Source organism: Choloepus didactylus, chromosome Y, assembly GCF_015220235.1.
Source record: "Choloepus didactylus isolate mChoDid1 chromosome Y, mChoDid1.pri, whole genome shotgun sequence".
In the NCBI taxonomy this organism is placed as follows: domain Eukaryota; kingdom Metazoa; phylum Chordata; class Mammalia; order Pilosa; family Megalonychidae; genus Choloepus; species Choloepus didactylus.
Window position 1 is genome coordinate 42,656,024 of NC_051335.1, and position 25,557 is coordinate 42,681,580.

General features: G+C 36.9%; 1 protein-coding gene across 1 annotated transcript; it reads left to right on the forward strand.

The window, feature by feature from the left end:
• Positions 1-2,277: 2,277 nt before the first annotated feature.
• Positions 2,278-3,442, forward strand: LOC119524199 (ubiquitin-conjugating enzyme E2 N-like). The gene has a single exon (XM_037822839.1). The coding sequence runs from the start codon at positions 2,278-2,280 to the stop codon at positions 2,734-2,736; it is 459 nt and encodes a 152-aa protein (XP_037678767.1). The 3' UTR covers positions 2,737-3,442.
• The last annotated feature ends 22,115 nt before the right edge of the window (positions 3,443-25,557 follow it).

Consider the following 25,557-nt stretch of genomic DNA (forward strand, 5'->3'; position numbering starts at 1 on the left):
ATATATAAAACAATCATACAACTCAAAAACAGAGGGACAAACAACCCAACTAAAAAAATGGGCAAAAGACATGGACAGACATTTTTTCTGAAAAGGAATTAGAAATGGCTCAAAAACATGAAAAAATGCTCAACTACACTGGCTGTAAGAAAATGCAAATCTAAACCACAATGAGATATCATCTCACACCTACCAAACTGGCCATTACTCAAAAACAGTAAATTACAATTGCTAGAGAGGATGTGGAGAAAGAAGCACAATTATTCATTGCTGGTGGGAATGTAGAATGGTGTAATCACTGTGGAAGACAGTGTGTAGATTCCTTGGGAAGCTAAGTATAGATCTGCCATATGACCCACCTATTCCATTTCTAGGTATATACTCAAAGGAACTGAAAGTTAAGACACAAATGGGCATTTGTAATACAATGCTTATTGTGGCATTATTCACAATTGACAAGAGATGGAAGCAGTCCAAATGTTCATCAACAGATGAGTGGATAAACAAACTGTGGTATATACACATGATTGAATATTATGGAGCTGTAAGATGGAACAAAGACATGGGACATATAGTAACATGGATGAAACTTGGGGACATAATGTTGAGTGAGGTTAGCCAAGAACAAAAGGACAAATACTGTATGGTCTTTCTAATATGAACTAACATTAGTGAGAAAACTTTGAGAGTTAAAAGGTCATAACACAGGCTACCAGGAGGTAGAAATAGGGTAGAGAACAGGCATTTGATGCTGAAGAACTACAGAATGTTTAGCAGGATTGATTGCATAGATCCAGAAATAGATAGCATAATACTGTGTGATGGTAGCACAATATTGTAAGTACAACAAAGATGTCTGTGAGTAAGGCTGAAAGAGGTGGGATAGGGGAGTGTATGACACCAGAGGTAAAGATAGATGATGAAGACTGCGACAATATAACTTGGCAAAAACTGGAGTGGCCAATGACTGTTACTAAGTATACAAATATAAAAATATTCTCACATGTGGGGAACAAGTGAATGTCAACCACGCAGTTTTGAAAAAGAGATAATACTTGGGAAAAAAACACAATCAAAGCAAACTAAAGTCTATGGTCAACAGTAACATTTTAATATGCTTCCATTAACTGTAACAAAGGCAATATACCAAAGTTAAATGTGTATGAGATGGGGATATAAGGGAGGGATGTGGGATTCTTGGTAGTGGTGTTGTTTCTGTCTTAACTAATATATTGTATTGTATGACACTTTATTTTTCTGTTATTATCTTTTTTGTTACTCACCAAAAAAATTTTTCATTGTAATCAATATGTTCAAGTGCTGACTGTGGTGATAAATGTACAACTGTATGATAATACTGTAAACAACTGATTGTGCACTGTGGATAATTGTATGTTATGTGAATATATCTCTATAAAATTGTAGGAAATATATAAATAGGGATAAAAGTACTGGAGAAAACATGGAGAGAGGGATGTATCTATTTATCATTGATGAGGAGTTGAGGAGGCAGAATGGCATAGCCTTTCTGGAGGTCACTGTGGTGGCTGCACAAGAAGTTAAGTACATGGGGGCCATAAGGTCCTGCAGACTCATTATGGGATATATGCTTGGAAGATCTGAGAGCAAAGATATGATGCACACTGGTGTTTATGGAGGCAGTACTCATGATTTGCAATGGGTGAAGGTGGTCTAAGGGTACACTGACTGAGGAACAGAATGGTGAACTGTGGTGTACACACATATAATGGAATATTGAGCAACTATGAGAAGGAATGAAGCCGTGAGACACAAAATGAGGTGAATGGATCCTGTACGCAGCATTGTGAGTGAAGTACACCAGAAACAAAGGCAAACACTATAATACCTCACTAATAGGGACTAACTACAATGTGTAAAATCAGAATTGAATCTTAGAGCACAGCCTAACAGGTAAATGATTATTGTAATCATCCCTAGATTGTAAGCTCTTACAGCAGTCACATCTATTCTTGAATTGTAATGGCTATCTCCAGACTCTGAGATATTTATCCCCTGGTGTTTGGAACATTAGGTATCTGTGTGACACCTGAAACAGAGCTAGAACTCAGCAGTTATGTCAGTATTAATGCATACAGCAACTGATTAAAAATATAGCTGAAAAAGAGCCCAGACTTCAATTAGAGATATGAATGAAGCAGATCTGTTTAAGACTAGGGCAAATGGGGCCAAAGGGTAAAGGTTGAAATGGCTGTTAAAACTCTAACTTCCAAGAGGCTGAACTGGGGTTCTGACAAGATGGCCGGGCTGCTCCGCAGGATTATCAAGGAAACCCAGCATTTGCTGGCAGAACCTGTTCCTGGTATTAAAGCAGAACCAGATGAAAGCAACGCCCGTTATTTTCATGTGGTCATTGCTGGCCCCCAGGATTCCCCCTTTGAGGGAGGGACTTTTAAACTTGAACTATTCCTTCCTGAAGAATACCCAATGGCAGCCCCTAAAGTATGTTTCATGACCAAAATATATCACCCTAATGTAGACAAGTTGGGAAGAATATGTTTAGATATTTTGAAAGATAAGTGGTCCCCAGCACTGCAGATCCACACAGTTCTGCTATCGATCCAGGCTTTGTTAAGTGCTCCCAATCCAGATGATCCATTAGCAAATGATGTAGCGGAGCAGTGGAAGACCAACGAAGCCCAAGCCATAGAAACAGCTAGAGCATGGACTAGGCTATATGCCATGAATAATATTTAAATCGATCTGATCATCAAGTATGCACCACTTCTCCTGTTCTGCCAAGACTTCTTCCTTTTTTGTTTGCATTTAATGGACACAGTCTTAGAAACATTACAGAATAAAAGCCCAGACATCTTCAGTCCTTTGGTGAGTAAATGCACATTAGCAAATCTATGTCTTGTCCTGATTCACTGTTGTAAAGCATGAGCAGAGGCTAGAAGTATCATCTGGATTGTTGTGAAACGTTTAAAAGCAGTGGCCCCTCTCCTGCTTTTATTCATTTTCCCCATCATGGTTTAAGTATAAAGCACTGTGAATGAAGGTAGTTGTCAGGGTTAGCTGCAGGGGTGTGGGTGTTTTTCTTTATTTTATTTTTATTTTTGAGGAGGGAGGTAGTTTAATTTTAATTTTATGAGCTTCTCCCCCCCCCCCCCTTTTATGGTGATCTAATTAAATGCATTGGTTAAAAGCAGCTAACCGGTTCTTTAGAATATACCCTCTAGCCAAGTCTAACTTTATTTAGACGCTGTAGATGGACAAGCTTGATTGTTTGAATGAAAATAGGAACATTAAACAAACATCACAGCCCTCACTAATAACATTGTGACTTTGCTGTCAAGTGTAGAATCCTCCCTTCAAAAAAGAAGCTTGTGACCATTTTGTATGGCTTGTCTGGAAACTTCTGTAAATCTTATGTTTTAGTAAAATATTTTTTGTTATTCTACTTTGCTGTTGTACAGTTTATTTTACTGTGTTTATTTTCGTTTTCCCAATGTGACAATCGTATTTAAAAATTAAAACTCTGATGGAACATTCTGTTTTGGTCTTCACCATCTGACAAATTAAATGGCAAGAGGTGGATTTTGCCAGTTCCTTTCCCCTGATGCAAATTTGTGTTAAGCTGTTACTGAATGGAGTATTTATCAACTTGGCCTGAGCATGCATAAAGCATCAGTATCTCCATTTCTTTACTCCTAGAAATTTAAAGTAAATGTACTTACCTTTATGATTATAGTTAGATCATTGGTGTCTTGCCACAATGTTTGAAAATTACTGTACAGGAGAGTCACAGCAAAGAAGCAGTTGTGATCAATATGTAGGACTTTCACATGTTGGCCATACTCTTTTAATTGGGTTATGACCTTTTTCTTAATTCTTGGTTGAAAACTTCATATGTGACCACTGGCGTGTGTTATTAAAGAAACAATGATGTGATAATCATTTGAGGTTTGCTGAAGCATTTGTTAGTCTTGCTTATGTAAAGACCTGATGAGCAAATCTCAAGCAGTTTGTTAATGTCATTAGAAAAGGTTTCTTTTAATCTTTGAGAACATCAATCCTCAGCTAATGATTCTTGCTTTCATCCTTACAGTATTTGCCATGGGAGCTCTTTTATTCTTTAATTTGCTATTCAGTAATTTTTTTCTTCATTGGCAGTTTCTCTCTACCCCCTGCAATCGTACTTTCTCAACCCCCTGCATCTGATTCCTGATTCTTGTTATTTTTAAGTCATAATGTAGCCAGTCATAAGTATGTAAATGTTGGAACCTTTGCCTCTTGCAATTTAAGGTAATGGATATTGTAGCCAATTTGAATTTACCCCACTATTACTCTCGTAACTTCTGGAGTTTCTTCAGAATGTGGTGTATTTTATTGTGCTCCTATGTAAGATGAAGAATTATCTATTAAAATTACATTTTCAACATAACAAAAAACTTTAACTTCCATGTGAGAACAAGGAAAGAAATATTTATTTGGTGTAGGATCTATATTTTCAAAACAACATAACTTCCACAATTTGTTCAAACATCACAATTACATAGAACTTTGAATAGGAAGTGAGACATATCAGGTCTGTATAGGGTAGAGTGAAATAGCAACACATCTAAATTAATTTGGGTGGAGAATAAAAATATATATTCAGGTCTCCTCTCAGGAACTAGGGAGATTGTGGAGGTGTTGGACTTCCTCTTCTGGATTGTTGCTGATGTTCTCACAAACACTGGGGACTGACGGCTTTGTTACATGCTGAGCTCTCTGTCTTGGGGCTTGCCCCTATGAAGTTTCTTACTGCAAAGAAGAGGCTAAACCTGCTTACAACTGTGCCTTTAGGTCTTCCCCTAAGTGCTTTTTTTTTTTTTTTTTTGCTCAGATGTGGCCCTCTTTCTTTAACTAAGCCACCTTGGCAGGTGATCTCACTGCCTCCCCATGTGGGACCTGACTCCCAAGGTGGTAAATCTCCCTGGCAATGCAGGATATGACTCCTAGAGATGAATCCAGACCTGGCATCATGGGATTGAGAGCATCTTCTTGACCAAAAGGGCAATGCAAAATGAAACAAAATACAGCTTCAATGGCTGAGAGATCTCAAATGGAGTTGAGAGGTCACCCTGTGGACATTCTTATGCACTATACAGATAACACTAGAAGGAAATACCTGAAACTACCAAACTCCAACCCTGTAGTCTTGACTCTTGAAGATGCTTGTATAACAATGGAGAATAAAAGGGGTGACAGTGTGATTGTGAAATCCTTGTGAATCACACTCCCTTTATCCAGTAAATGGATAGATGAGTAGAAAAATTATAAGTATCAGAGTTGTGTTGAAGATGAATAGTAAAAGGGGTTGTGTAAAGGCATGTTACCCTCAGATCAACACCACGAATATAGAGAGATTCTGGCATGGTATACTTCTAGGGTATGACATTAGCACAGAGTTGACAACAAAGTAAAATGGTATATGGGAAAAATCTATACAATGCATACTAGGGACTATGATCAATGTCCCAATTACACAAACACTAGAGACAAATAAATAAGGGCTGAGAAGAGCTACAAGATGTTTTGGGTCATAAGAATTGTTTAAAATGAGAGTGATGAGGATTGTATGCTGAGTGATGATAATGTGAGATATGGATGGATTATCATGGATATAATATAGGCTGTGTGAATTTAGGGGCCTCCTACTTTACAAGTCAAGCTCTCAACATTGACTCTCACTTGGGTTAAACTTACTGCTGTAAAGAGGAAGCTGTGCTCACCTGTAATTATGCCCAGGAGTTACCTCAAGAGAACCTCTTTTGTTGCTCAAATGTGGACTTTCTCTCTCTAAGCCTAACTCTGAAAATAAATTCATCGTCTTCCCCAAAATGTGGGATGGGACCACCAAGGTGAATGAAACTTCCTGAAGATATGGGACATGGATTCAAGGAATTGAGCCTGACCCTCACATCAAGGGATTAAGAGTGACTTTTTGACCAAAGAAGGTAATGAAAGGCAACAAAATAAGGTTTTAGTGGATGAAACAATTCAAATAGAGTCAAGAGGTTGTCCTTGGGGTTACTCCTATGCAAGCTTCACCTATACATGCCAAATGGCACGATATGATAAACCCAATTGAAGTAGTCCTACAAAGCTTAAAGAATACCTGAATCCCTATCTGAGACTCTATAAAAGCTTCACTAAGTTTATTTGTCAGAAACTTAAATCCTTCTGAGTGCTCCTATGCCAGCTTATTCCCAAAACCCAGAGGCAATAACCTTTTCAAGAACATCAACCAGATGTTTCCCTTTTGCTTATAAAGTTGACATCCCTTTTCAACAGGTTAGGGTGGTGACTGCCTAAACATCCCTGAAGATTTTGAAAGTGATTAAACTGGAAGAAGGGATAGAAGCAGACAAGATAGAAGTTAACAAAGGACTACAAATACTGAATCTTTATATAATTTTCTTTAACAAAGTTTTTAGGGTATTAGAATAATTGAAAGAAAAAAATTGAAATGGTGGATCTGTAACCCACAGCATCCTTTGAAATCTGTTCTATAGTTACTTGTTAAATTGTCATTTGAAAGCTATACATTTTGGATATATGTTATATTTCACAATAAGGAAATAACTGAAACTATGGTCCTATAACTCATAATAACTTTAGAAATTTCCTATATATCTTCTTGTTGAATCATACTTTGAAAGATATTATCTTTTTGTATATATGTTGTATTTCATAATAAGGAAATAGCAAAGGTGTGGAATTGTAATTAAAATATTCTTTGAAATATGCTTTCTACTTGCTTAATTGCACTTGGAAAGTCACCATTTTATGTATATATGCTATACTCTACAATTTAAAAAATGAACACAGCCTTACAGTATGCCATGCCCTTACCAAATGTAGTCTCCAAATACCTAGGTCTCTACCTGAGATTCTATAAAAGATTAACTCACTAAGTTTTATATCTCAGAAACTTAAATCCACCAGAGTGTTCCTATGCAGACAATTCCTAAAATCCAGAGGCAACAGCCTCTTTAAGAATAGCAATCAGATGGAGCCCCTTTCCCCATACTATTGATACCCCATTTCAACAATTTGGAGTGGCAACTGCCTAGACACCCCTGAAGGTGGGGAAAGATTAAGTAAGTGCAAAGGGTAGCAACAAACAAGTTAAGATTTAATAAAGGCCTATGAATACTGAAGCTATATATTAGATGCTGGGTTGTTAGAATAGTGGTAGTAGATAAATGACATGGTGAAGCTCTAATGTATAAGATTCTTTGAAATTTGCTGTACAGCTACTTGTTGAATTGTGCTTTGAAAGTCTTTACCTTTCTTAATATACTCTGTATTTCATAATAAGGAAAGAAGTTATACTGTGGAAATGTAATCCATCACAATTGTTGACTTTACCTATATAACTGCTTGTTGAGCTGCACATGGAAAGTTAACACTCTGTATGTATATTTTACAATAATGGAAATCACTGAAATTGTGGAACTTTGACCCATGACATTCCTTGCTCCCTAACTACTTGTATCTTTCTTTTGAAAGTCATGTGTGTGTGTGTGTGTGTGTGTGTGTGTGTGTGTGTGTGTGTGTGTAGATAACAGTTTACCATTAAAAATGCATTAAAAGAAATTATTAGCCCCAAGAAACCATTAACATTTCACCTCTGGTAAACAGAAATGGGGGCTTTGCTTTACATTTTATACCCTTATTATTTTGATTCTTCCCATGAGCATGCATTACATTTATACTAATTAATAGGAAAACCTATTTTATTGTAGGGACTGTGCCTCAAAATTAAGTTTTCAAGTTTAATGAAAATAAAAAATCCTTTGCCGAAAAAGAACAACCAAAATATGGCCTTTTCAGCTTCAAGCTAGTACAAGTCTTAATTTAATCAGTTTTATCATCATGCAGTATTGTACATTTGTTGCAATTAATAAACCAATATTGATACACTGATAAATTATATCTCAGATTTACATTATGGTTCAATCTTTGTGTTGTACAGTTCTGTAGGCTTTGGCAAATGTCTAATGCCATGTATCCACCATTGCTACGCTTTACAGAATTGTTTAATTACTGAAAAAATCCCTTGTGCCTTATTGATTTATCCATCTTGCCTCATTCTCAATCTCCTGGGAACTATCAGTCTTTTACTGTATTTATATTGTTTTTCATTTTTCAGAATTTCACATAGTTAATATCAATATTCTGTAACTACTTCAGACTTAGCAACATGTATTTATGCTTCTTCCAAGTCTTTTTGTGACTTGGTAGTGCATTTGTTTTTAGGATTGAATATTATCATATTGTATGGAGATATCAGTTTTTTCTGTTCATATGGAAAAACATCTTGGTTGCTTATAATTTTCTGCATTTGTGTTCAGGAATTTTTGTGGATGAAAGTTTTAATCTAGATATTGGCTAAATACCTAGGAATATTATTGCTTGATCTTATTATAGGTTAATATTTGGATTTGTATGAAACTACCAACTGTTTTTCAGAGGCAGTACTATCTTGCATTCCCATTAGCATCTTTCATTCCCATTTATTGAGAGTTCCTTTTCATATCCCCAATGGCATTTGATTTTGTCAGTTTTGGAAAACTATATGTCCTCTCTAGATAGCATGTGCACAATAGAAAATCTATCAATTTTTCTAAAACAAGTTAATTTGTTACTCTGTGTTAATTACTCTTCAACTTTAGAAGTACTTTTTAGAAGGAACTACTTGGAGGAGACCTCTCTAATTTCACAGACTCTCCAGGGTTCTGTCCCGAGACAGAATCTATAAACAACTAGCCAAATTTGCAGACAATTCTCTGGGCTCCAGGAATCAGTTAAAGGGTTGCATTGAAATGAGTAAAAGCATTCTTAAAAGCAGTAGGAGACCTCATGACACCATTGCAGGCTTGCTTGCTCCCTTTCCAGTTAAACATGGACCCAGCACTCTGAATGGATCCTAGTCTGGTTCCAGAGGACAGAAGTAATTTCCATACATATACTTGGCCATATGTATGTTTGTATCAGTTTATCTGCCTGCAGTCTAAAAGATTAAGCCAGGAAATATATTTCTGACTTGCATTCGCAGAATTTGCCACGCACACAAAAGATTTTTGGCTTTAAGATAAACAATATATTGTTCTGGGCTGTGAGGATATATGATTTCATTGGGAGAAGAGGGGACATTTGGATCTGTATAAATGGGGAAATTCCTAAGGATACCAGTGGATGTACAGGACAAGAAAAATGCTCAGAAGAGACCAGAGAGGACCCTACACTTTCACCTAATACAGTTATTCAGGCTAATGTTAGGAGGGCTAACTAAGAATTGTAGCACTGGTAAACAAAGAGTCAATTTATAAAAACTGTGAAAGATTTTTTTTGCATTTCTTTGTCTTGTTAGCTCCAGACATTTAAGGCAACTTCTATCATATCACAGGCTAGATACAAACTTAAGGAATAGACAGTTCAGGGGTTAAATTGCAGAGTTAACACATTAAAATATTAAAATATATGGTTTTTGTGCCAGTATGAATGTATTATGTCCCCCAAAATACCATTACCTTTTATGTAATTTTGTGTGGGCAGACATATTAGAGTTGATTAGATTGTAATTCTTTGAGTGTTTCCATGGAGATGTGACCCACCCAACTGTAGGTGATAACTCTGCTATATAATTTCCATGGGGGTGTGGCCCCACCCATTCAGCATGGGCCTTGATTAGTTTACCAGAGCACTATATAAGCTCTGATAGGAGTGAGCTTGCTACAGCCAAGAGGGACACTTTGAAGAATGCTTAGGAGCTGAAAGGGGAGCTTCAGTTTACAGAGATATTCTTGAAAAGCAGACTTTTGCTCTGCGGAAGCCAAGAGAGGATAAATGCCCCAAGAGCAACTAAGAGTGACATTTTTGAGGAGCTGCAGCCTAGAGAGGAATGTCCTGGGAGAAAGCCATTTTGAAACCACAGCTCTGGAGAAGACACCAGTTACATGTCTTCCCAGCTAACAGAGATTTTCTGGACTCCATTGGCCATCCTTCAGTGAAGTTATCCAATGTTGACAGGTTATTTGGACACTTTATGGCCTTAAGACAGTAACCAAATAAAACCCCTTTATAAAAGCCAATCCATTTCTTGTGTCTTGTGGAAAGGCAGTATTAGCAAACTAGAACAGTATACTACAAAAGATTACAAGAAAGAGGAAATAAGACCCATAAAAAGTAGCATACAAAGGAGCAAGAGAGAACATAAGAAACAATCAGAGGTGGGACAAGATGGTGACATAAGCAGGTGTGGAATTTAATCCCATAGAGCAATTAGTAAACAGCCAGGAATTAGTACAGCCAGGAATTAGTAAATAGTCTGGAACAACTGCTTGGGGACATATGTAACCAGACACACATCATATACCAGTATGGAAGTGGTAGAACAGCTGAGATGACAGCACAGTACTGTAAGTAAAGCTCCTCAAACTGTAGAGCTGGCACCCCTTCTGCACTGGCACAGCAGACTGAGCCAAAATACTTCCCCATGGGAAAAAGCAGTCTAGTAGGAGGAAGGGAAAACAGTTCAACAAAGCTCCAATTGCAGTTTTAATTTTAAAATTTGTACTACTGAATAAAATCTACCAGCATTGATAAACCCAGGCCAAGCAGAAAAGGAACCCCAAGGTCTCTCCTGCAAGAGAGGAGGTGGGACTGATGGAAAAATAAATAAATAAAAACAGAGGCTTTTAGAGTCAGCTGAGCTCAGAATGCTAGAGAATTGCTGTGTCAAGAAAAGGGGCACAAAGAATTGGGTACCAAAACCAGCTCTTTACTGGTGAAACCGGGTAAATCAGAGTTGGCTCTAAAAAAGTGATTTCTTTCTTTCTTCTTTACTTTCTCTCATTCTAAGCAGCTCATTAGAGAAATCCTTAGGTGTTTTCAATTTACAGCACTGATCCAGGCAGGGTGGAGTTAAACAAAGGAAAAACTGAAATGAAGGAGATAATTCCCTAAGTGCTTATCTTGTCTAAAAATAATGGGTATGTTGGGGCCTAGCTTAAGTGGCTGTCCTCAGTTAGAGAATTCAGATACTTGGGGGTAAAAAAAGAAACAGCAAGAGTTTATACTTGGCTTCTGGCTCACACTCAGTCCCTGGTAGGGAAAGGGTCCATGGAGAATTAAAGGCACCACACCTCTTTATACTGATGGGAAGCTGTAGGCTGACAAGCACCACCTGTTGAACAGGGTAGGAAAAGCACAGTCTAGAGGCCTCATGGGAAAGTTTGACAACCTGCAGGGTCACATCTTCAGAGAAACTTATACTTCAGGTAAATATACATGCAAAGAGTAAACAAAAGAGCTGGAATGGCTATACTAAAATCAGATAAAATCAATTTAAAGTTAAAACCTGTTATAAGGGATAGAGAAGGACAACTATACACTGATTAAAGGGTAAATAAAACAAGAAGATATAATAATTATAAAAAATATGTACTTAACAGTACAGCCCCCAAAATATATGAAGCAAATATTGACAGATTTGAAGGAAGAAACAAACAATTACAGAGTAATAGTAGGAGACTCTAATATGTCAATTTCAATAATGGAGGGAACATCTAGATAGAAAATCAGTAAGGAAATGGAAGAGTATAAAACAACTAGACCTAATTGTCATATAGAACACTTAATGGCACAATGTACATTTTTCCTCTGGTACACATGGATCATTAACTAAAATTGAGCATAGTTTGGCTCAAAACAAGTTTCAACAAAGTTAACAATAGAAATAATAGAAATAGCCTTCTTTGACTTCAATGGAAAGAACCTAGAATTCAGTACCACAGGATTGAACAGGAAAATTCATAAATATGTGGAAATAAACAATACAGTCTTAAAATAACCAATGAGCCAAAGAACAAATCACAAAAGAAATTAGGAAATACTGAGATAAAGGAAAACAAAAGCGACAACAATCAAATTTTATGGGATGCAGCAAATACAGTGTTCAGGGAGATTTATAGCTGAAAATGCTAATGTTAGAAAAACATCATCTAAAATCAATATCCTAATCTTAAGTGAACAAAAGGAAGGAAATAACCAAGATTAGAGCAAAGAAAAATAAGATAGAAAAGAGAGAGGGACAGAGAGAGAGAGATGGGATCAGTGAATTCAAAAGATGATGACTTGAAAAGATCAATTAAATCAAAAAGCCATAAGCCAGAAGGCAAAGAACAAGAACACAACTAAAATCAGAAATGAAAGAGGGTATGCTATTGCCAACTCCACAGAAATAAAAAGATTATAAGAGGATACTATGAATAACTCTATGCCAACAAATTAGATAACTGAGATAAAATGGACAAATTCCGACATATGTACAAACTACCTAAACAAACTCAGGGAGAAACAGAAGACATCTATGCAAGAAAAACAAGTGAAGAGATTGAATCAGTAATCAAAATCCTCCCAACAAATAGTCCAGGAACAGATGGCTTAACAGGTGAATTTTACCAAACATTAAAACAAATATTATGGTGCACTGGTTGGACCTCCACAAGGTTTGGACACCCACTCACTGCATAGATGAAGCTGGGGGGAACTGGCTTGAGAGTAAGGCCAGTGTTCAGGGAGATTTATAGCTGAAAATGCTAATGAAGGACATCTTCTTGTAGGTCAGGGAAACTATACTTCATCAAGCTGTAGTTCAGTCAAATTATAGACAACTGTTCAAATAAGTGTGCATATCCTAAAAGAATCCTATCAAGATAAGCACATGCCAAGAAGCCAAAAACAGCAGAAAATTTTTAAAGCATATGAAGAGAACAGAAGATACAGATAACCCAAATGCCCAAATCAAAAAAAAACAAAAACAAAAACAACAAAAAAAAAAACAGGTGTTTTCAATTTTCAGCACTGATCCAGGCAGGAGACACAAAACTTGGAACAATTAATCAAAGAAGTAATCACAAACACCAATATCATGGCTGAAGATACAAAGGACATCAAGAAGACCATAGAAGAGCATAAAGAAGAATTTGCAAGACTAAATAAAAAATAGAGGAACTTATGGAAATAAAAGAAACTTGATCAAATTAAAAATATTCTGGAAACACATAGTAGTAGATTGGATGAAGTCAAAGAACAAGTAAGAAAAATTGAAGATACTATTTTGGAGAGTGAAAGCATAAAAGAATGAATACAACAAAAGTAAAACATATGAAATAGATCTCAGGGAATTGATTGACAACATGAAGTATGCAAATATAAGAATCAATGGTGTTGCAGAAGGGGAAGAGAAGAGTAAAGGTCAAAGAAAAGTATTCAAAGACAGTATTGGGGGAATTTTCCCAATTCTTCTAAATGATAAATATATGCAAATCATGGATACCCAATGAACTCCAACCAGAATAAATGCAAATAAACCCACTCTGAGACATATTCTGATCAGATTGTCAAATGTTGAATAGAAGGAAAAAGTTTTGAAAGCATCAAGAAAGAATCAATTCACCACATACAAGGGAAACATCATAAAACTAAGAAGTGATTACTCAGTGGCCACCATGGAGGCAAGAAGGAAGTGGTATGACATGTTTAAAGTTCTGAAAGAGAAAAATTGTCAACAAAGAAATTTTTATCCAGCAAATCTCTCAGTCAATTTTTAAGGAGAGTTTAGAATTTTCACAAATGCTCAGAGAATCTGCCAACAAGAGACCTGCCCTACAAGAAATACTAAAGGGAGCCCTTATAGCAAAGAAAAAAGAAAGAGGTCTGGAGAAGGGCAAAAAACTAAAGACTTTTAGTAAGTGGATGTTAAAGGAAATAAAGAGAATGAGGGAGGAAATATATCTGACAAATAAAACCAAAGGATATGATGGCTGGTTGAAGAACTCCCTTCAAAGTAATAATATTGAATGAGAACATATTGTACTCCCCAATTAAAAAAATAGATTGGCAGAATGGATTAACAAATATATACCATCAATATGTTGCTTGCAATAGAACTCATCTTACACCCAAAGACACAAAGAAATTGAAAGTGAAAGGATGGAAAAAACCTTTTATGCAAGGTACAGCCAAAAGAAAGCAGGAGTAACAATATTAATCTCAGATACAGTAGACTTTAAATGCAAGGATGTTATGAGAGACAAAGAAGGCCACTACATACTAATAAAAGGGGCAATTCAAAAAGAAGAAATAACAATCATAAGTGTTTATATACCCAATCAAAATGCCATAAAATACATGAGGCAAACATTGGGAAAACTGAAGGAAGAAATAGATGCTTCCACAGTAATTGCAGGAGACTTCAATACATCACTTTCTCCTATAGATTAATCATTCAGACAGAGGAATAAGGAAATTGAAAACCTATACAATCTGATGAATAAATTTGACTTAACAGACATATATAGAACATTAATCCCAAATCACCAGTATACACATCCTTCTCCAGTACCCACTCAACTGTCTCCAGAATAGATCATATGCAAGGCCATAAAACATGCCTCAATAGATTTAAAAGACAGAAATTTTTCAAAGTAAATTTTCTGATCACAATGGAATACAATAAGAATTCAATAACCATCAAAGATTTAGAACATTCACAAATATATGGAGGTTAAACAACACAATACTAAACAATCATGGGGTTAAAGAAGAAATAGCAAGAGAAATTGCTACGTATCTGGAGATTAATGAAAATGAGAGCACAATGTATCAAAATTTTGGGGATCCAGCAAATGTGGTATTGAGGAGGAATTTTATAGCTCTAAATGCATATATTGAAAGAGAATAAAGAGTTAAAATCAAAGAATTAATGAAACAACTGAAGTAGCTAGAAAATGAACATCAAACTAATCCTAAACCAAGTAGAAAAAAGAAACAAGGACTAAAGCAGAAATAAATGGCATATAGAACAAAAAAAGGGGAATAAATAATACCAAATTTTTGTTCTTTGTGAAGATCAACAAGATTGACAAGCCCCTAGTTAGACTGACAAAATCAAAAAGAGAGAAGACCCAAATAAACAAAATAATAAATGAGAGAGGCAACATTACTGTGGATCCCTAAGACATTTAAAAAAATTATGGGGATACTAAGAACAACTGTACATCAACAAAGTAGTGAATGCAGAGGAAATTGACAATTTCCTGGAAACACATGAAAAACCAAGACTGACCAGAGAAGAAATAGAAGGCCTCAAGGAACCAGTCACAAGAAAAGAGATCCAATCAGTCATAAGAAGTCTTCTCACAAATAAATGCCCAAGCCAGATGGCTTAATAGTGGAAGTCTACTAAACTTTCCAAAAAGAACTGACACCAATCTTAAACTGTTCCAAAAAAGTGAAGAAAATGGAACACTACCTAACTCATTTCATGAAGCTAACATCAGTCTAATACCAAAACTAGGTAAAGAGGCTAAGAAAGGAAAACTGCAGGCCAATCTCCCTTATGAATACACACAAAAATTCTCAAAAATATATTTACAAATCAAATCCAAGAACACATTTTAAAAAATCATACACCATGACCAAGTTGGGTTCATTCCAGGCATGCAAAATGATTCAACATAAGAAAATCAATGTATTACAACACATTAACAAACCAAAAGGAAAAAATCAAATAATCATCTCAAAAAATGTTGATGGATTTGACAAAATTCATTATCCTCTTTTGATAAAAACACGTCAAAAGTTAGGAATTGAAGGAAACTTCCTCAATATGCTAAAGGGCATATATGAAAAACCCACAGTCAACATCATAATGGTGAGAGACTGAAAGCCTTCCCTCCAATATCAGGATAAAAACAAGGATGCCCACTATCACCTCTATTATTCAACATTGTGCTAGAAGTGTTAGCCAGGGCAATCTGAAAAAACAAAGAAACAAAAGGCATCCAAATTGGAAAGGAAAAAGTAAATCTGTCATTATTTGCAGATGGTATGATCTTATAGTTGGAAAACCCTGGGAAATCAACAACACAGCTACTTGAGCTAATAAGCAAATTTAGCAAAGTAGCAGGATACAAGATTAATGCACATAAGTGAGTAATGTTCCTATACAGCAGAAATTACCTAAAAACAGACACTCAAGAAAAAGATTCCATTCTAAGCAACTAAAAAAGAAATAAGTACCTAGGAATAAACTTAGCCAAGGATGTAAAAGACCTCTACAGAGAAAACCACATAACTTTCTAGAAGAAATAGAAGGGGATATAAAAAGATGGAAAAAATATTCACGTTCATGGATAGGAAGGCTAAATGTCATTAAGATGCCAATTTCTTCCCAAACTCATCTTCAGATTCAATGCAATTCCAATCAAAATTACAATAAACTAATTTTCAGACATGGAAAAGCTAGTTATCAGATTTATTTGGAAGGGAAAGATGCCTCAAATTGCTAAAAAAAAATTCTAAAAAATAAAAACTGAAGGGACTTAAACTTCCTGACTTTGAATTTTATTATAAAGCTACAGTAGTCCAAACAGCATAATACTGGCATAAAGATAGATACATAGATCAATGAAATCAAATTAAGAATTCAAAGATAGAATTCTCCAGATCTATGGTTGACTGATCAGTGATAAGGCCCCCAAAACCAATGAACTAGGATATAACAGTCTCTTCAAAAATGAGGCTGGGAGAGCTGGATATCCATATTTAATGAATGAAAGAGGACCCTAACTCACAACCTACATAAAAACTAACTCAAAATGGATTAAAGACCTCCATATAAGAGACAGTACCATACCCCTGAGTGCCTCTTTGTTGTTCAGATATGGCCCTCTCTCTTTAACTAAGCCACCTTGGCTGGTGATTTCACTGCCCTCCCCCTTACAAGGGACCTGATTCCCAAGGGTGTAAATCTCCCTAGCAACACAGGATATGACTCCTGGGGATGAAACTGGACCCAGCATCATGGGATTGAGAACATCTTCTTGACCAAAAGGAGGATGTGAAAGGAAATGAAATAAAGCTTCAGTGACTGAGAGATATAAAATGGAGTCAAGAGGTCACTCTGGGGGACATTCTTATGTACTGTATAGATAACACTTTTCAGATTTTAAATGTACTGGAATAGCTAGAAGTAAATACCTGAAACTACCAAAGTCAATCCAGTAGCCTTGACTCTTGAAGATGACTGTATAACAATGTAGCTTACAAGGGGTGACAGTGTGATTGTGAAAACCTTGTGCATCACACTCCCTTTATCCAGCGTATGGAAGGATGAGTAGAAAAATGGGGACAAAACCTAAATGCAAAATAGGGAGGTTTGGGGGAGGTGATTTGGGTGTTCTTTTTTATTTTTATTTTTTTTCTTATTCTGATTCCTTCTGGTAAAAGGAAAATGTAGAAAAAGAGAGGGGGGTGATAAATGAACAGCTATATGGTACTGTGAAGAGTTGAATGTACAACATGGATGATTTTATGGTATGTGAATGTATCTCAATAAACCTGAATTTAAATATATATATATATGTCCCATAGATGGTAGGAGGAGCATTTTATTTATACCAGGATCTGAATCCCAGATAAGAAAGTCAAAATGTCTTCATACATGAGTATTTTATGCACATTTCTACATACCAACCACCAAAACTAGGATACTTACAGTTTCTGAATTATACTTACAATCAAATGGTACATAGTAATTATTTAACTTGATACTCTCCATAACCTTTATTTCAACCAATCTTTTCAAGGTCACAACAATTTTTAGGAGTACTCTAAAATCATCAAGAATATATCTTATTTTGTGTAACACACCCAAATATATTCCAGAATGTACAAATTTTCATGTCTTGTTCTGGGAAGAGAGGGTCTTTTCACAAAATGAACCAGTAAAACCTTTCATGAATCTAGCAACTAAATTAAAATTTTATGTCTGTATGAATAAAAAAGCTAATGTTTCTAGTGTTTAATTATTTTAAATATTACTGCTAAGTACAATCATTCATTTCTTATCAAATTTATGTGCACATAACTACTGAGTATGTAGCTAGGCATTGATGAGTCGAGGTTACACATATGTTCAATTATAATAGATACTGACAGAGTTTACAAAAATCCGTGAAAGTATTTATATGACATCTAGGATTGTATGACTGTCAAAGTGGTTTAATGTTCTTGTGAAACTTGGTACAGTCAGTTTCATTTTTGTTTCCTCACTAGCCATTCTGCTGTGTATATAATGGCAACATACTGTAGTTTTACTTTTACATAAATGAATTACTTTAAATAATGAAAAAAAAAGAGAGAGTACCATAAAACTCCTAGAAGATAATGTAGGGAAACATCTTTAAGACCTTGTATTAGGAGGTCACTTCTTAGACCTTAAACCCAAAGCACAAGCAACAAAAGAAGAAATAGATAGATGGGAACTCCTCAAGCTTAGAAGTTTCTGTACCTCAAAGGAATTTCTCAAAAAGTTGAAGAGGCAGTCAACTCAATGGGAAATAATTTTTGGAAACCATGTATCTGACAAAAGACTGATATCTTGCATATTTAAAGAAATCCTACAACTCAATGACAATAGTACAGAGGGCCCAATTATAAAATGGACAAAAGGTATGAAGAGACTGCTCTCTGAAGGGGAAATATAAATGGCCACGAAACACATGAAAAAATGCTCAGCTTCACTAGCTATTAGAGAGATGCAAATTAAGACCACAATGAGATACCATCTCACACCGATTAGAGTGGCTGCCATTAAACAAACAGGAAACTACAAATGCTGGAGGGGATGTGGAGAAATTGGAACTCTTATTCATTGTTGGTTGAACTGTATAGTTCAGCCACTCTGGAAGTCAGTCTGGCACTTCCATAGAAAACTAGATATCAAGTTTCTCTTTGATCTAGCAATTTCACTTCTCAGTATATACCCAGAAGATCTGCAAGCAGAGACATGAATATGCTGATGTTAACAGCAGCAATATTCACAATTGCCAAGAGATGAAACAACCCAAAAGTCCTTCAACAGATCAGAGGATAAAAAAATGTGGTATATAACATAACGGAATACTAACGGTAGTAAGGAGGAACAAGGTCATGAAACATGACAACATGGATGAACCTTGAAGACATAATGTTGAGTGAAGAAAGTCAGGCAGAAAAAGAGACATACTGTATGTTACCACTAATGTGAACTCTGTGAAAACTGTAAAATAAATGTTTTATATTGTAGAATGTAGGTGACCTAGAATGGACTGCAAATAGTGAAGAGGGATGATAATCTAATAAGAGTAGTAAGTTACAGAGGGTAAACTTAATGTTATGGGAATGCTCAGGAATAACAATGGTTTGTTAATTTTGGGGACATATGGTAGGAACATGTTGGAAGCAATGAAGTTATTTTAGGTTATTTGTTTTTCTGATTTCTCTGTTTGGGTTTTCTTTGAAATGTAGTTTTTTTTATTCTTTGGTTGTTTTTTAATTTTTTCATAAATTAAGTTAAAAATAAAAAAATAAAGAATGAGGAATAAAGTAAGTATCTTCTCTTTGTTTTTTTTAAGGAGGATTTTTTGTTTCCTCTTGAACATTTTGAGATCGATTTTAGCAAGTGCAGCTAGCATGCTTTGTTAGGAATTGATCTTTAATATCACTATCATTAGATACATTGCTGAGTGGATGGATCTAAATTTTGCTAGCTCTTATTTTCTCAGAAATGCTTGAAAATAGCCAAGAAGAAAGAAACTATACTATATTATCTAAAAGTTAACTATTCATTTTTCTAGGATGGATTTGAGCAGAAGAGATTACCATTATTTCTAAAGGCCCAAACAACAGAATGTGTATGTTTCTTCAGTTTAAATCTTACTAAATGAATGATTCAATCTTCAGAATGAATTAAAGACATATATGAGCTCAAAAATAATAATAATAAAAGAATTAACACAAATCCTGCTCAAACTGTTCCAAAATACTCAGGAGGAGTAAACTCCCTAATTCATTCTGAGATCAGAATCACTGATACCAAAGCTAAATAAAAATATCACAAGAAAATAAAATCACGGCTTAATATTACTTATGAATACAGATACAAAACTCCCCAACCATATATATGCAAACTGAATCTAATGCACATTACAAGATTATATCCCAGGAGAACCTAAGATGGCAGCTAGGTGAGACAGGGCAAAAAAGCACTTCCATGAAAAATACTAGATAAAAACCAGAAAGTGACCCAGAATACCACTTCCAGCAATGCAACGGCTGGACAAGTTCTGCTAAAACCACAGGGACAGTGCATTTGGTGAAATCCGGAGTCTGCATTCTGAAATGAGTGAGTAGGCCAGCTGAAATTCCCGCAGCCATGCTGCAGTATGGGGAAACTATGGGTTGGCATTTTGAGATGGACTAGTTCTTTTTAAAGAAAAAAAACAAAACAAAACCCGGGAGCCACTGAAGATATGGCAGTGAGAACCACACAGTGAAGCACTGCAGGAGTGGGCTGTAGCCAATGCCTCACTGTCTGGCATGGAGAATAGCCCTCCCCACACATGCTGCTGATGGTCTCAGGGCCAGAGGGGAGAGCCAAAAGGAGAAAGAATCTGCACCCCTTGCAACCGGCTTCCCATGGCACCACACACATGCCACAATATTGACCATGGACAGTGCCCTTGGGTGCAACCACAGCTAGTTGTCCAGGAGTTGGGGAGGCAGAGCTGTGCAAAAAGGGGGGGGGTGGTTAAGAGACCCCATTCAGCCATTTTTGCATCAGGCTAGGAATGCCCCTGCACAACCTGGCAGCCCAGGGCTTCCCTTGAGGGAAGGAGCACACTTGTGATGTAGCACAGCCTTCCCTCAGCAGAGGTCCTGGAAGATTACAGCTATCAAGCAAAGCAAATGCCAAAAGGCCAAAAACAACAGAAAATCTTAAAGCATTAGCCAAGACCAGATGATATGGAGAATCCAATCTCAAACACCCAAATCAAATGATTGGAGGAGACACAGTACTTGGCACAATTAATCAAAGGACTACAGTCAAAAAATGAGAGCATGACACAGGATATAAAGGACATGAAGAAGAACATGGCACAGGATATAAAGGACATAAAGACTGTAGAAGAGCATAAGAAGACACTGCAAGAGTAAATAAAACAATAGAAGATCTTATGGAAATAAAAGAAATGGTTGGCCAAATTAAAAAGACTCTGGATAGTCATAACACAAGATTAGAGGAAGTTGAACAACAAATCAGTGTACCAGAACACCAGAGAACAGAAAATGAAAGAACAAAAGAAAGAATGGAGAAAAAAATTGAAAAAATCAAAATGGATCTCAGGGATATGATAGATAAAAAAAGATGTCCGAATTTAAGACTCATTGGTGTCCCAGAAAGGGAAGAGAAGGGTAAAGGTCTAGAAAGATTATTCAAAGTAATTGTTGGGGAAAACTTCCCAAACCTTCTACACAATATAAATACACAAAGTATAAATGCACAGTGAACTTAACGTGGAATAAATCCAACTAAACCCACTCCAAGATATATTCTGATCAGACTGTCAAATAATGAAGAGAAGGAGCAAGTTCTGAAAGCAGCAATAGAAAACCAATTCACCAGATACAAATGAATCAACATAAGATTAAGTAGTGACTATTCAGTGGCCACATGCAGGTGAGAAGGCAGTGGCATGACATATTTAAAATCCTCAGAGAGAAAAACTTCCAACCAAGAATACTGTATCCAGCAAAACCCTCCTTCAAATTTGAGGGAGAGCTTAAATTCTTCACAGACAAACAAATGCTGAGAGATTTTGCCAGTAAAATACCTGCCCTGAGGCAGGGCAAGATGGAGGACTGGTGAGCTGTATGTTTTAGTTACTCCTCCAGGAAAGTAGGTAGAAAGCAAGGAACTGCGTGGACTGGACACCACAGAGCAATCTGACTTTGGGCATACTTCATACAACACTCATAAAAACATGGAACTGCTGAGATCAGCAAAATCTGTAAGTTTTTGTGGCCAGGGGACCCGCACCCCTCCCTGCCAGGCTCAGTCCCGTGGGAGGACGGGCTGTCAGCTCCGGGAAGGAGGAGGGAGAACTGCAGTGGCAGCCCTTATCGGAAACTCATTCTACTGATCCAAACTCCAACCATAGAGTTTCTGAGACCAGACACCAGAGAATCTGAGAGCAGCCAGCCCAGCAGAGAGGAGACAGGCAGAGAAAAAAACAACACAAAAAACTCCAAAATAAAAGCGGAGGATTTTTGGAGTACCGGTGAACATAGAAAGGGGAAGGGCAGAGCTCAGGCCCTGAGGCTCATATGCAAATCCCGAAGAGCAGCTGATCTCTCTGCCCTGTGGACCTTTCCTTAATGGCCCTAATTGCTTTGTCTCTTAGCATTTCAATAGCCCATTAGATCTCTGAGGAGGGCCCTTTTTTTTTAATCCTTTTTTCTTTTTCTAAAACAATTACTCTAAGAAGCCCAATACAAAAAGCTTCAAAGACTTACAATTTGGGCAGGTCAAGACAAGAGCAGAACGAAGAGAGCTCTGAGACAAAAGGAAATAATCCAGTGGCTGAGAAAATTCACTAAACACCACAACTTCCCAAGAAAAGGGGGGTGTCCACTCACAGCCATCATCCTGGTGGACAGGAAACACTCCTGCCCATCACCAGCCCAATAGCCCAGAGCTGCCCCAGACAACCCAGTGTGACAGAAGCGCTTCAAATAACAGGCACACACCACAAAACTGGGCGTGGACATTAGCCTTCCATGCAACCTCAGCTGATTGTCCCAGAGTTGAGAAGGTGGAGCAGTGTTAATTAACGAAGCCCCATTCAGTCATCATTTCAGCAGACTGGGAGCCTCCCTACACAGCCCAGCAGCCCAGAACTGCCCTGGGGGGACAGCACTCACCTGTGACATAGCACAGTCTTCCCTCAACAGAGGACCCGGGGTTCACAGCCTGGAAGAGGGGCCCACTTGCAAGTCTCAGGAGCCATACGTCAATACCAAGGACTTGTGGGTCAGTGGCAGAGACAAACTGTGGCAGGACTGAACTGAAGGATTAGACTATTGCAGCACCTTTAGAACTCAAGGATCACAGGGAGATTTGATTGTTAGAGCCACACCCCCTCCCTGACTGCCCAGAAACACACCCCATATACAGGGTGGGCAACACCAACTACACACGCAAGCTTGGTACACCAATTGGGCCCCACAAGACTCACTCCCCCACTCACCAAAAAGGCTAAGAAGGGGAGAACTGGCTTGTGGAGAACAGGTGGCTCGTGGATGCCACCTGCGACTTAGTTAGAGAAAGTGTACTCCACGAAGCTGTAGATCTGATAAATTAGAGATAAGGACTTCAATTGGTCTACAAATCCTAAAAGAACGCTATCAAGTTCAGCAAATACCACGAGGCCAAAAACAACAGAAAATTATAAAGCATATGAAAAAACCAGATGATATGGATACCCCAGGCCCAAGCACCAAATCAAAAGATCAGAAAAGACACAGCACCTAGAGCAGCTACTCAAAGAACTAAAGATGAACAATGAGACCATAGTACGGGATACAAAGGATATCAAGATGACCCTAGAAGAGCATAAAGAAGACATTGCAAGACTAAATTAAAAAATGGGTGATCTTATGGAAATTAAAGAAACTGTTGACCAAATTAAAAAGATTCTGGACACTCATAGCACAAGACTAGAGGAAGTTGAACAACGAATCAGTGACCTGGAAGATGACAGAATGGAAAATGAAAGCATAAAAGAAAGAATGGGGAAAAAAATTGAAAAAATTGAAATGGACTTCAGGGATATGATAGATAATATGAAATATCCGAATATAAGACTCATTGGTGTTCCAGAAGGGGAAGAAAAGGGTAAAGGTCTAGGAAGAGTATTCAAAGAAATTGTTGGGGAAAACAAGCATAAAAGAAAGAATGGGGAAAGAAATCGAAAAAATCGAAATGGACTTCAGGGATATGATAGATAATATAAAACATCCGAATATAAGACTCATTGGTGTTCCAGAAGGGGAAGAAAAGAGTAAAGGTCTAGGAAGAGTATTCAAAGAAACTGTTGGGGAAAACTTCCCAAATCTTCTAAACAACATAAATACACAAATCATAAATGCTCAGCGAACTCCAAATAGAATAAATCCAAATAAAACCACTCTGAGACATATTCCGATCACACTGTCAAACACAGAAGAGAAGGAGCAAGTTTTGAAAGCAGCAAGAGAATAGCATTTCACCACATACAAAGGAAACAGCATAAGACTAAGTAGTGACTACTCAGCAACCACCATGGAGGCGAGAAGGCAGTGGCACGATATATTTAAAATTCTGAGTGAGAAAAATTTCCAGCCAAGAATACTTTATCCAGCAAAGCTCTCCTTCAAATTTGAGGGAGAGCTTAAATTTTTCACAGACAAACAAATGCTGAGAGAATTTGCTAACAAGAGACCTGCTCTACTGGAGATACTAAAGGGAGCCCTACAGACAGAGAAACAAAGAAAGGACAGAGAGACTTGGAGAAAGGTTCAGTACTAAAGAGATTCGGTATGGGTACAATAAAGGATATTAAGAGACAGAAGGGAAAAATATGACAAACATAAACCAAAGAATAAGATGGCTGATTCAAGAAATGCCTTCACGGTTATAACATTGAATGTAAATGGATTAAACTCCCCAATTAAAAGATATAGATTCGCAGAATGGATCAAAAAAATGAACCATCAATATGTTGCATACATGAGACTCATCTTAGACACAGGGACACAAAGAAACTGAAAGTGAAAGGGTGGAAAAAAATATTTCATGCAAGCTACAGCCAAAAGAAAGCAGGTGTAGCAATATTAATCTCAGATAAAATAGACTTCAAATGCAGGGATGTTTTGAGAGACAAAGAAGGCCACTACATACTAATAAAAGGGGCAATTCAGCAAGAAGAAATAACAATCGTAAATGTCTATGCACCCAATCAAGGTGCCACAAAATACATGAGAGAAACACTGGCAAAACTAAAGGAAGCAATTGATGTTTCCACAATAATTGTGGGAGACTTCAACACATCACTCTCTCCTATAGATAGATCAACCAGACAGAAGACCAATAAGGAAATTGAAAACCTAAACAATCTGATAAATGAATTAGATTTAACAGACATATACAGGACATTACATCCCAAATCACCAGGATACACATACTTTTCTAGTGCTCACGGAACTTTCTCCAGAATAGATCATATGCTGGGACACAAAACAAGCCTCAATAAATTTAAAAAGATTGAAATTATTCAAAGCACATTCTCTGACCACAATGGAATACAATTAGAAGTCAATAACCATCAGACTTAGTCTTAGAAAATTCACAAATACCTGGAGGTTAAACAACACACTCCTAAACAATCAGTGGGTTAAAGAAGAAATAGCAAGAGAAATTGCTAAATATATAGAGACGAATGAAAATGAGAACACAACATACCAAAACCTATGGGATGCAGCAAAAGCAGTGCTAAGGGGGAAATTTATAGCACTAAACGCATATATTAAAAAGGAAGAAAGAGCCAAAATCAAAGAACTAATGGATCAACTGAAGAAGCTAGAAAATGAACA